Source organism: Kryptolebias marmoratus, linkage group LG13, assembly GCF_001649575.2.
Source record: "Kryptolebias marmoratus isolate JLee-2015 linkage group LG13, ASM164957v2, whole genome shotgun sequence".
NCBI classification, from domain to species: Eukaryota; Metazoa; Chordata; class Actinopteri; order Cyprinodontiformes; family Rivulidae; genus Kryptolebias; species Kryptolebias marmoratus.
The window spans coordinates 23,866,439-23,879,341 of record NC_051442.1 but is presented as its reverse complement, the minus strand read 5'-3'; the positions used below and the strand labels follow the sequence as shown (position 1 = coordinate 23,879,341).

The 12,903-nt window shown below is 37.0% G+C and overlaps 1 protein-coding gene and 1 long non-coding RNA gene across 3 annotated transcripts in view; one reads left to right on the top strand and one right to left on the bottom strand.

Annotated features, from left to right (window-relative positions):
• Positions 1-12,903, bottom strand: part of pknox2 (pbx/knotted 1 homeobox 2) — a 278,934-nt gene that overhangs the window by 119,318 nt on the left and 146,713 nt on the right. For both annotated transcript variants that reach the window (XM_037979124.1, XM_017437059.2), the window contains one exon: positions 10,782-10,918. In XM_037979124.1, coding sequence (XP_037835052.1) covers positions 10,782-10,918 — 137 coding nt within the window. The remainder of the gene's footprint in view (positions 1-10,781; positions 10,919-12,903) is intronic.
• The window catches only part of LOC119617610, a 112,905-nt gene that overhangs the window by 24,305 nt on the left and 75,697 nt on the right, over positions 1-12,903 (top strand). The gene's annotated exons all lie outside the window — the stretch shown is intronic.

Genomic DNA, 12,903 nt, shown 5'->3' with positions numbered 1-12,903 from the left:
TGAATAGTTAACTGAAGGGCGCACAATCCTGATCCAGAAGGATCCCTCAAAGGGTTCAGTCCCATCCAACTATCGGCCAATAACCTGTCTCTCTACAACATGGAAGCTCATGTCATGCATCATAGCAGCTAAAATAAGTAGGCACATGGAGAAATAGATGAGCACAGCACAGAAGGGCATTGGCATAAATAGCAGAGGAGCCAAACACCAACTCCTTGTAGACCACACAGTCACCCAAGACGGCAAAACCCGACACACCAACCTGTGCACTGCTTGGATTGATTACAAGAAAGCCTACGACTCAATGCCACACACTTGGATTGAATGCTTAGAGATGTACAACATCAACAGGACTCTAAGAGCCTTCATTGCAAACTCGATGAGGCTGTGGAAAACCACCCTTGAAACCAACTGCAAACCACTTGCACAAGATTGCACACTTGCACGAGATGCAATCAAAGTCCCAGCTTTCGGTATATAGTTGTACATCTCTGAAGCTGATGCCTTCCATTCAACCTTTTTCTTTACTTGGTTCTCCTTTCTGTGTCACAGGAGAGTTGGTGCCTTTTTCCAGGAATCACTGTGCTAGAGGCACGGTACACCCTGAACAGGTTGCAACTTCATCACAGGGTCACATAGAGATAGACAGGACAAAGAACCATTCACACTCTACTTAAATCATTTTACAGTTGCCAATGAACCTAGTGTAAATGTTTTGGGTCGATGGTTGGAAACTGGAGTACCTGGAGTGCCTTTGTGCCACCTAGTATACATGCATGTTGAAGAAATACACTGCCAATGTTTTGATTGATTAACAATAAATAAACAGCAAAGTCCCACACAATACTATTCAGTCCATGATCATGATACAATTACTGATGATAAAAATCAGCCTTTTGTCACAATATGATTTAGCTTTTAGTTTTAATACAATTCAGCCTTTAATCACTATATAACATAACCTTTACTCACAAAAAGATTCTGCCTTCTCTCCACATCAGACCAGGTTTTCCACAAAATGTACTTTACTTATCTACATAGCCCATGTTGTTTTCAGGATACCACCTGAACAGCCAGCAGTTGAACAATGGTATGCGGCTAAACATGTCATCACTGGTCGGGTTTGGGAGGGGACCAGAAAAAACTGTGGAGTACAACTTTTTTTTTTTTTTAGCAAAGTTACACACCAAAACAAAATTAACTTTAGTGACCTCCTATTGGTGTAACCAGGTGTCATTACTACCAAATGTTAGTAAAAGTCTTACTGTATTTAACCTTAGCCTTAGTCAGCAGTTTCAGGTAGGATTTATTGTCACCAACTCTAGCTCTTGGTATGCATTTGACTATGGTTGCTGGAGTACCTTGTGCCACTTTTCAAACTATGGAGCTGCCAATTACCATCTGCTTCTCAGTGAGTTTTTTGCTGAGTGAGGAAAATTGGTTTGAAATGTGAATACTGGGGGCTTAGCCTTAGCACTATATGCTTGCTCCGAACTGTCACCCAGCTGGCCTTTGCTGCTTGGGATATGATGGCGGACCGCTAGCAAGAGCTCCTCACTGTTCCTAAGTGGACCTGGCTAGCTAATTTCTTTTCACCATCGTGGAGCCGAGCTTCCAATTCTCCAAAGCTACTATGAGACTACATTTATTACACATACCATTATCTCTAAAGAAGGCATAAGAAAAGCCCTGGATTTGAGCCACGGTGCCAGGCACGAAGGGGGAAGAAGTTGCCCTTTGACCTCCAGAGAAGAGGGACATCCTCTGAAGGAGGGGAGGGGACCTAAGCATTAAAACCAGAGAACATCCTGTGTTTCCTCAGACAATCTTTGGGGCACTTTGCTGACACTTTGAGGTGATGTGTTTTCCCACATTTTATTTGAGGATTGTCTCCCAAATGCATTTGGTTTTATCTTTGTAATAACTAGTGTTTTCTCTCTGCTTTTGGTAAAATAAATATTTAAATTTAAGGTATTGTCTCCTTACGGTCTCTTTCCATCAACCAACTCGTGTGAGGTGAAGGAGGAGGAATGCAGGTGAAAATCCTTACCTTAACAGTCCCAATACAACTCATTCTTTACTTGTGTCAGGTCTTGTTTTACAAATCCAATTTCGAAAAACCTAACTTACAATTAACAAACAATACACAGTAATTACCCCTGGCGCAAAACAAAATCTTACAACAGCAGATGTGTTTTACACTCTTTCAATAACTCAGCAGCGAGCAAAAAAACTATTTTCTACAATATAAATAATGCAACCTAAATTAACCTTTTGTTTTTGGTGTATTAGGTGATCCATATGCGGGTGTGAGGGTGTGAAGCACACAAAGTAATAGTTGTTATAGTGGCAACGATGCAGTTTTCCTCCCAAACAGTAGGTGCCCCTAACGAGAATTCAATACCACTAAATAGCAGCAAGTGTGACTAGAGGAAACTTCTCTAAAAAAAGGAAGAGACTCACAATATGATTCAGTCTAGGGTCGAAGCACTTTTCAACCTTTAGTCACTGTACAACTCAGCCTTTACTCACAAGATAATTCAGCCTTTAGTCTTGATATAATACAGACTTTAATCACAATACAATGCAGTCTTCAGTCACAATTCAATTTTATGGGGGTATTTTTGGAGCTTTGTGCATCATACACTCAAAGTATTAAATCTGTAGTCACACAGAAACGATTTTTAGGATTCCTAGATCAGCTTTATAATATAAGCTTAATATTTTTTTTTCTTTCTCACCAGAATAATCAATTCATTAAGCCATGGATCACCAGACATTATCTTTTTTTCGAGTGTTTTCATAATAATGATGTAGCCCAGAAGAGAAAGCATCCTTTCTTTTCTGTTATTTTAATGCATTTGTGTTAAGTTATTTAAAAAGAATGAACAAAACTCTTATTTTGAAAAAGGGGAGTGTAACTCCGTTCCACAAGCTTTAATTCTGACTTAGATAGGAAGTGTGATCTTTTTCTCTGTAACTTTAATCCCAAACTCCTGATTCACTGCACTTTGAGCATGGAAAATGACGGTCATAGACGTGCAACGCTTTTTTGAGTCATCTCGGTAAGTTTTAGTACCAAAAAAAAAGTGTTTTAGTTAAATAACTGCACCTTCCAGAAGTTAATGTGGAACGTTTATTATGTTAAGTTGACGAGAGCTCATGTAAGGCAGGCTGCGTGAAACTTCATCTTGGTGAGTTAGGACCGCGTGGGTTTCAGAGAATATGCTAGTGGTATGCTAATATTAGCATTATGCTAACACTAGGTCGTAAGTGGATTTATTTTTGTTTAAAACCTTTGGAAATGTTATTTCTGTTTATATATGATTTTACTTGATGGTATTTAAGTTATTATAACACAAGGAAACACTTTAAGTTGTGTACTATTGTTGAGTGATGTTATGAATGCAGGGCTCTCTAGTTTTGATCTGAGCTTGGAGAGAGATTTTAAGCTGCTAGAAGTTGTTAGATGAAATCATCACATAATTTGCATAATTGGTAATGTTGATCAGGCTGTAGGAGGGAGGAATATCAACATTGGCAAGACAAAAAATTTGTAAAAAAACCACTCAAAATATGTTTAGAACTACAAAGTGACCCTTTTAAATAATTTTATAACTTTAATGTTTTGTCTGAACCCACACTACATAAATCCGTTTTGTTAGAATATCAAATTGAACCAAAAGACAGTTTAGTGTTGTGGAATTGCTAGCATTCAACATTCAACCCTCCTCTTTTATTCAGGGTTGGAACCACAGGGATTTATATTACTACTACAGAGTCAGTGAAAAAACAACACATTAAAAATTATATTTACAATATATTTACATTCTGCTTCGTAATCCAGGACGGGATCAGCGGCAGCTTTGCCCACGAATGACTCATTTACAAAGTGGACATGCAGGGGTACAACTACCTAATTTCTGAGGGGTATGCAGACACATTACACCCCTCTCCCCATCTTTTTTATTCATGGACTTATAACATATAATACCCGATATGGGGTATGACGCATCAGAACATCTCTGTGGGTCATTCTCCACCATTTGAATGAGTCAATGAGTCCCCCACTTCATGTGGTGAAGGCCATTCAGATGGATCTTCTGAGTAAAGTCTTGCCCCAACCCTCTCCTCTGCACCTCTCTGTTCCTGATCATCATCATCATCATCATCATCATCATCATCATCATCATCATCTTCACCTCTCTGTTCCACGTTCTCCTCTGTGGTGTTGGTCTTGCCATGTCTGCCTGCACTAATTTTCCCAAACTGACACAGTAATGGTCAGCAGACATTCAAACCCTCCTGGGCATCTAGGTTTTTGTGGCCTCAGTAGCTGAATTAGTCCTACCTGATGTCATCTCTGCTCTCCTCTACAGCAGCTGATCACTGACCTCATGTCTGTCTCCTTCATTCTTTACTTGTGTTTTTCTCCTAATGTACTTTTTTAAATATAAACAATATTTAAAAATAAATCCTTTGGTATTAATTGGCTGTTTCTACACTTCCAGCTAACATTAGTCCAAGCTGTCTCCTTCTCCTGTCTATCCTGATTCTTTCTCTCCATCCTCTCAGCTGTTATATTGTAAATACTGATCAGTAAACAGCTGGAACTTGTTATTTATTAGTAATTAGCAGCTTTAGCTAACCTGAACATTTCCAGGCCTCCTCTTGATGCTCAGTCAGAACTTCCTGCTGTCTTTCAACCATTTTGAAAAGCTTCCTTTCATCCCTACATCTTTTTCTTTCTGCCTCTCTATCTTTAGCTCTCTGTCATCTGTCATCAAATGACATGTTTTACTGATGTAAAACATGATTATAGACACTAGTTGGTAATTTGCTAAACTGATAGCATTTCATGTCATTATTTTTAAAAGCTAGGAATTAAGTATTCAATTGATTAAAATTATTAATCATACTTTTCTGAAAAAAGGAATTTTATTTGTTTCATGATGTTAAAAATAATTTCATGGTTACAAGGGATATTTTAAAACAAAACAAGAGAACATGCATGTGGAAGATTACTGTTGTAATGTAGAAAAACAATAATAAAGGCTATAGCTGTGGAAATGTATATGAAGACATGATTATTTAGCTGTATGGAATAAAATTATTATTGTGTGTAGGCTAGGTTCTTTGGATGGACAGAAAAACTGAATCGAATTCCTAGATTTGCTCCTGATGGAGATGGCGAGCCTGTAGCCTGAGCAGAACTGGACACCTGTGGAAGAACCCCAATTTTTTTCTCTGCAGTTATGAACATTTCCGTGGTAACGACACAAACCATTGGACTATATTATAATATACAATACTATATACAACAAGAATTGACTTGAACCCTATTTTGACCAGACAGATGACTGGAAAAAAAAAAAAAAAAACTAAAGAAAAAAGATCTGAGTGTCGGGATTTGGTTTTTTTTGTTGTAGTTTATTGTTTTTATTGTCTTCATGTTTTCTGTTCAGGTGTCTTTGCCTTGATTTGTTTTTCTTTTGTTCTGCATGTCATTTTGTGCTGTCACTATTCACTCCTCCCCAGTCACTCTTTGGTCATCATGCCACGCCCGTCTACACCTGTCCCAAGTCTTGTTAATTGCTTCACCTGTGCCCACTTTCCAATCACTTCCTCTGTTCAAAAACCACACTCCGCTGGTTCATTGTTTTTGGTTCCCTGCTGGTTTTGTCTTGCTCCATGTTTTTGCTTCACACTTTGTTTTTTCATGTCTGTACTTAGTTTCAGTTTTTTCTGCCACGTCAGCCTGTTTATTTTTGTTTGTTTCATTTTAATAAATTAGTTTACTTAAAAATGATTCTGCACTGTGGATTCGTCTCCATTTCCCCACTGCCTGACACTGAGCTCAACATTATTGGGGTTTTGATTTTATTGTGCCGGCTTGTTGTTGTTACTGATTTTGTTGAAATGTCATCTTGGATTATTTCAATTATTCTTTGTTACTAAATAATTATTTTTGCTCATTTCTGCCTCTAGCCAATTAATTTCATCTTACCTTGATTCTTGTTGTACTCCTGCCGAACCTAGATGCTGGTCTAGGGATTTTGAGTTATTCTAACTACTAAGTCAGGGGTTACATTGACATATATTACTGGAAAACTTTTAACTTTAGAAATTATTTTCTTTATCCAATTTTAAACTTTTAATATGAAATGGCACTTACAACTAAACGAGGAAAAAAAGCTGTCAATAAAAAGCATAAAAAAGAACTGAACAGAAATAAGTTTCCTAAAAAAAAGAAGAACTGGTCATCTCCAGATATTCTTAAAAACTGAGCCATACCCATGAGTCTAGTCCAAGGGTGGTGAGCCAGTTCAGCATTAAGAGCCAAATTAAGCCCATCATCAGCCAAACAGCAATTTTAAGATTAGCTTCATAACACATTGCTTGCTCCAATAGTTTCTTTCTTAGTCCTTAGTTCTTTTTCTAAGTCCCTTAAGTGGGACACCTGACAGTCTTTATTTTTTACAAGTGTCTTTAAGTTTGGCTTGTACTCCGTTGTGGCTACTCAGAACAGAACAATATTTAGACTTTACTTAAGTGTAGAAAAAAACCTGATTCACAGACATATGTTGATGCAAACATTGACATTAGCTTGAGTGCAGCCTCTTTTACATTGGGATATTTGTCTGTGGGCACAATTTATATAAATACATTTCAGTCTGTTATTTATAAGTTTCAGGAAACACTTTGTCTGCTTCTCTATTTGATTTTTTTAAGCAGTTTACCTTATGCCTATGAATAGTCGAATCTTTGGGAAACTCTTTGGCTGTGTTCGGATGGATAGAGATGAAATGATGCTCCAAGTTGGATGCCTTAAAGACAGACAGTGAAGTCTGGTAAAGTAAGCAAAGTTGTCTCCCATTTATTTCTATAAAAAACTCTTCCCATTCACGTAGAACTGTTCTGTTCTCCTCTTCATATTTACGCTTTGCTTTTTGTTTGCCCAACTCAGCCATGATGGTCCGGTCAGTAGCGCTAGCTTAACAGAATTCTACCCGCACATTATGCACGTTACGCTGCTTTTACCAGTGCTGCCTTCAAAGAGTGTGGGAAATTTCAGTATCGTCACAGAATCCTTTATTTTTTTTTAAACACCAATTTTTTTTAGAAAAGCAAAAAGAGCCACAAAGGAGCCGTCAAAGAGCCACATGCGGCTTGAGAGTGGCAGGTTCGCCAGTTTTGGTCTAGTCACCCTTCAGGTCCAAGCCACTCAGAGGGGCGGCAAAGCATCGATAACAGAAGGCTGGCTTTGTGGATGCTCCAAGCCCAATGCCAACTCCAAGTTCTATGCTGAATCCACATCCCCCCATGCTGAAATTGCTCCTGAGCCTACCAGCTGCCCTTATGCTGGTGCTTCTCTAAACTTCGAAAGGATCCTGCCAGATACTGACTTTTCCTCTCCACTGGTCAGTCCAGAGAGGGTCCGAGAGGATGCCTCTCTAGATAGCATGCATAACAAGTGTACAGTACAATCTGCTAAGCTATCAAATTTAACTGATTTTTAAATCTAATCCTGATACATTTGGCCCTTATAAATGTAAAATCCTTAACTTGTAAATCGTTTTTGATTAATAAGTTTATGATAGAGCTCCCTGCGACCCGGAATGGAGAAGTGGGTAAAGAAAATGGATGGATGAAAGTTTATCATAGATCACAAACTTGATGTTATGCTTTTAAATGAAACATGGCTCAATCAAAACATTTTTATGTAACTAGAACAGGAAAAGGAGGTGGTGGGGTAGCTACTGTATTTGAAGACATTCCTGTACAAACAGCTATCATTTGGTACATACAACTCATTTTAATATCTTTTCATTATCCTATATAGCAAAGCTAAAATTGTTTCATTAAATATTAATAGGCCACCTAAATATATATCAACATTTTTTGAAGACTTCCCAGAATTGATTTCCATCATTATAACTGATTCTGATTGTGTTATTATCACTTGTGAGTTTAACATTCACATTGACAGTTCAAGTGATAAGAATACATGTGAACTCATGTCTGTTTTTGATACTTTTGGACTCTCCTGGCATGTAAAAGAGCCCACTCACAACAAATGTCATATACTAGTCCTGGTTATTTTAAAAAGTCTAAACATTTCCAATGGCAAGGTTTTTGATCTCACTTTATCAGATCTTTTTTTGTGTTTCCTTTGATATAACTGCTATAATAAATACTCATTCTAGGTCTTAATGTCAAAAGAATTATATTTCACTTTAGTCATGTTTTGTAATTTCCATTTTACTCTCTGTCTTTGTCAGTATTTATGATGACATTGTTCCAGTTAGAGTTAAAACAGTCTCTGGAAAACAAAAAGCACCATGGAAGAGTGCACCTCAAGTCAAACTACAAAAGAAAGGTGTGTGGGGGAGCTGAGGGTAACTGATGAAAAACAAAACTTCAAATTCATCATGAACTGTACCAAAAAATGTCTCCAAAATAATAATAATAATAATAATAATCGTAATATAATAAAGCAAGACAATTCTTTTCATTCTATATTATTAATTCAGAGAGAAGCCTACACACATTGTTCACTACTATAAATAAACTCACTAATTCACAAATATCAGTCCCCATATAAGCTAAGGAATGGGATGTTGGCCTAACAGTGGTGGATGTTTAGTGGTACATTCACCTAGTATGACAGTATAAATTAACACTTCAATATTTTGTGTTATCAGTTGTGCTTTCTGTCCCACAGCTTCTCATTGCAGCTTTAAGGATTATTCATACTAAATATGATTTTTTATATATATTTTTAACAATGGATTGCAGTACAATCAATTTAGTATGTTTCATCATAGGATGATGATGTTGAAGAAACATTGCCTGCTGCCACAGAGAGGGAGCAGACCCAGGTGCATATTGAGGTGTGTTCCATAATGTGTAGGTTTAAAGTTTATTTTACTTTTTATTGTGTAGCAGAATGACTTAATTTCTCCCAAAAAGAACTGTGATGGACGATCAGCTGAAGAGGGTCCATCTACCTTTGCACCTAAACTTTTTTTCTGTAAGAACTTAAACCTTTGATCATAACCTCATATGAGAGAGTAGAAATGCATCTGAAATGTAATATTTTTTCTGTCCCTAAAGCTACCTGTGAAACAGCTGTACAAGATGTACTTGAAGGAAAAAATTGGGACGTGCAGTCAAAAAAGAACACCTAAAAATGCAGCTGGAAAAGACTAAGCTTAAAATATGATTGCTGGAGCATCAGGTAAATGTGGGTGAGGTGACCACTCCAGTGGCAGATTTTATTTTTTGAACAAAAGTCAAGTCAAATTTATGTAATATAGCAGTTTTCAGGAACACGGTGGTTCAAAGTGCTTAAATGGTAACTCTTGCATTTTCAAAAGACACGCCATGTCTGACAGTTTCCTCATGCCAGGTCTCAGCTAAAAGGTAGGACAAACTTAGGATCCTGTTACCAACCAGGGTTGGTTCATGGAGTAAGTTGTGATTGTAAGTTGACTCAGGCTAGCTTTCTGAAACCGAAAACCCAGGATAAGCACATAGTTACCCCAGAACTTACTCAGGATTTTCACTAATCCCACTTTTTGAAACGAGGCCCAGGTGGTTTTCCCAGAGCAGTAAAACCTGCTGTAATAAAACCACTTCTTTCTGGCAGTTAATAAGTATCTGGATATCTTCTAGTCTGGATTTAGGCCTTATCACAGTACTGAGACTACCTTGATAAGTTTTGAATGACATCAATCTCACTTTGGATTTTGGAACATCTCTGTTCTTGTATTATTAGACCTCACTGCTGCATTCGATACAGTTGACCATAATTCAACAGTGGTTTGTTTTTTTTCAGCAGCTTTAAACTGGTTTAAATCCTATCTTCTAGACAGAAATTATTTTGTATTGATTAGCTATTACACTTCAGAGTGCTTCCCATTATCATGTGTAGTATCACAATTGTCAGTTCTTAGACTTCTTTTATTCAGTCTGTATATATTTCCATTAACCAAGGTTTTATAGCCCTGTATGGTCTCATATAACATGTATGCTGAAGACACCCAGATATACATTAATCGCTCACCAAATGATAGTTATGCAGTAAACATACTGGATTAATGCATCAAAGAAATAAGTAGGTGGATGTTGGAAAACTTTCTCCGTTTAAATAAGGACAGAACAGAGGTTAGTATTTTTGGAGGAAATACAGAAAACTTCAAATGATTACTGGTCTTAGTAGTCTGTCCTTAAAATATAAAAATCAAGTGAGAAACCTTGGAGTTACTTTAGATGCAGATTTAAATTTCAAAAGCCACATTAAATCAATAATGAAATCATCTTTCTACCATCTGAAAAACATTGTAAGATTAAGAGAATTAATTTAAAGACCTGATCTTGAAATCCTCGTTCATGCTTTCAAGTCATTAGATTTTTGTAATGCCTTACTCAAAGGGCTTCCAACAAAAACACTTTGGGAACTCAAGCTGATTCAGAATGCAACTGATGGAGTTAAACAAATGTCAGCATATAACCGCAGTTCTCTACTCACTCCATTGGTTACCAATTTGTTATGACAATAATATAATACCTTTCTTATATTTCATGTCCATTTTTATTTTTTGTTCAATAATATTTGTTTCTTCTTCTTTAAATATGTTCAAAATAATTGTAATTTCATCTTTGATTTTCAGTGGTTTATGAGATATTTTGCCAACAGATGAACACATTCCTTGGAACATTTCCTTGGAAATTTTTTTTGGGTGAGGTCAGTACTTTGTCTTGAAAACTGAACCAACCTGTAAATAGCCCTCTTGTCAGACTCAAGCTGAGCTTGGGAGTCAAGGGTTACACTGACAGAGGTATTTCCTGCTGCAGAGGCTGCTGGGATGTGGACCTGTGGGGTCTTGGTGTTCTGCTGTGAGGTGCCTGTCATCTGACAACAAAAAAAGTCATTACAAAGTAATTAAGATACTGTATCACTAAAATAGTAAATGGTGACTGAAAAACATAAACAAAAAAACAAGTACAACAACAAAAAACAGGAAATTTATCTATATATATATATATAGAGAGAGAGAGAGAGAAAGAGAGAGGATATTTTTATTTTTTTTTAAATTGGCTAGTTGCTACAATGTTTTTAGTTGTGTTGAATTATTGAGATCTGTTGTATATGAACACATCTGCTTAGTGTCTTTGAACGGTTGACACTGTTTATCATGCCCCTCTGCAGTTCATTATAGATTGTTGGGTACTGGCCCATCATTGTAAGTTATACTCTAGGGTAGAATGGCCTGCTCTGGCTACCAGAAGGCTTAGTCGTTGGTATACAAGGCAATATTTGGATTTTTTCTCTTTTATATTTGTACTGTAATTGTACAGAGAGGTGCTGGTTGTTACTCCATTCACTCACAAGACCATTTGCTGCTTTTTGTTCTGTTTGCCCAGGCTGAACTGCTTAATTTGTTTTAACTGTTTTTAATTGCTTCTCAAGATATTTTAAATTCTGTTGTCCTGAATGTCATGTGATAACTATGTTTGTATTTGCTGCTGCCTATCTTGCCCAGGTCTTCCTTGAAAAAGACATTTTCAATCTCAATAGGACCTTTACTGGTTAAATAAAGGTTAAAAAGTATTACCGTGATTTATTGTATCACATCCAGTGACAGCTGGTGGTGATATTTGTAGGGTGGGCTAACACATGTAAAAAAAACACTGCAGTTTGGATCTTAACAACAGAAGCATCTAATTTGAAATAAAGAAAACCTGCCATAAATTGTCTTTTTTCAGCATAAAGACAAAACAAACACCAAAACCCAGTTTACACAGAGCCTCTGTCAGTTGTCCAATGCTTAATTCCCCTGCATTAAAGGTTAAAACTATAATTATTTCAGATGATTTTTTCCCCAAACAGCTTTGCGTAACACTGCACCACACTCCTTAACACACTTAGTAATCACACTGATAAAATCAAATCAAATGAGACATGCAATATTAGGAAGTGCAGTTTTTTTTAAAATGAAGCCTACCTTTTTTTTTTTATTTAATTTTTATTTGGAAAGGCAAGATACAAATTATTTTTACATTCCAGTTTCCCCCACATTGGGAGGAAGAAAAGAAATACACAGGCCAATCCAAGGTTTTTGTGTAACACGCGAACAATGAAAACGACAACAGAAAAAAAAAAGAAAAATGTGAGTGGGTGGGTAAGGAAGAGTCAGGTCTATTTTCCTTTTGTCAGTGGTAAAACACAGTCGATAGCAAACATTTCCCATAATCCTGAATTAAGGTATAGTAAAACAACACAACAGTACTCACATGTAATGGCTGTATTCAATCTACTGGGATAACTGACTTTACGTAGTTGGTCCATTTAGACCAGATCCTGAAAAAGGATTCTCTCCGACCATGAACAGAAAAAGATAACTTCTCCAGAGTGTAAATGTCCTGTACAATGGAAACCCAATCCTCCACTGTGGGTGCTTCGGGCTTTAACCATTTTCTAGTGATTGTCTTTTTGCTTGCTGCCAGAAGCATTAACAGGAGTTTTTTGTCGTCCAGAGTCCAGTTATCAAATGAAATATTTCCTAAATATAGGGATTCACAATTACATAGGATTCCTTCAGTAAAGATGTTATTTAGGTGGGAACATATTTGTTCCCAAAAGGCCTTAATCACCGGACAAGCCCAGAAGATGTGGTGGTGATTTGCTCCATTTGTTCCACAGAGTCTCCAACACGAGTCTCCGCTGCCCTGGTGTTTTTTCTGGGCTGGAGTTACAAAGTATCGAACAGAGTTTTTCCAACTGAACAGCCGCCATGTATTGGAGCTTGAGGTCATCCAATGCAATTTATTAATCTGTTCCCAGACTTCAGTTGTAATTGATAAATTTCCTTCTTTTACCCACTTGTTTCTTATGTA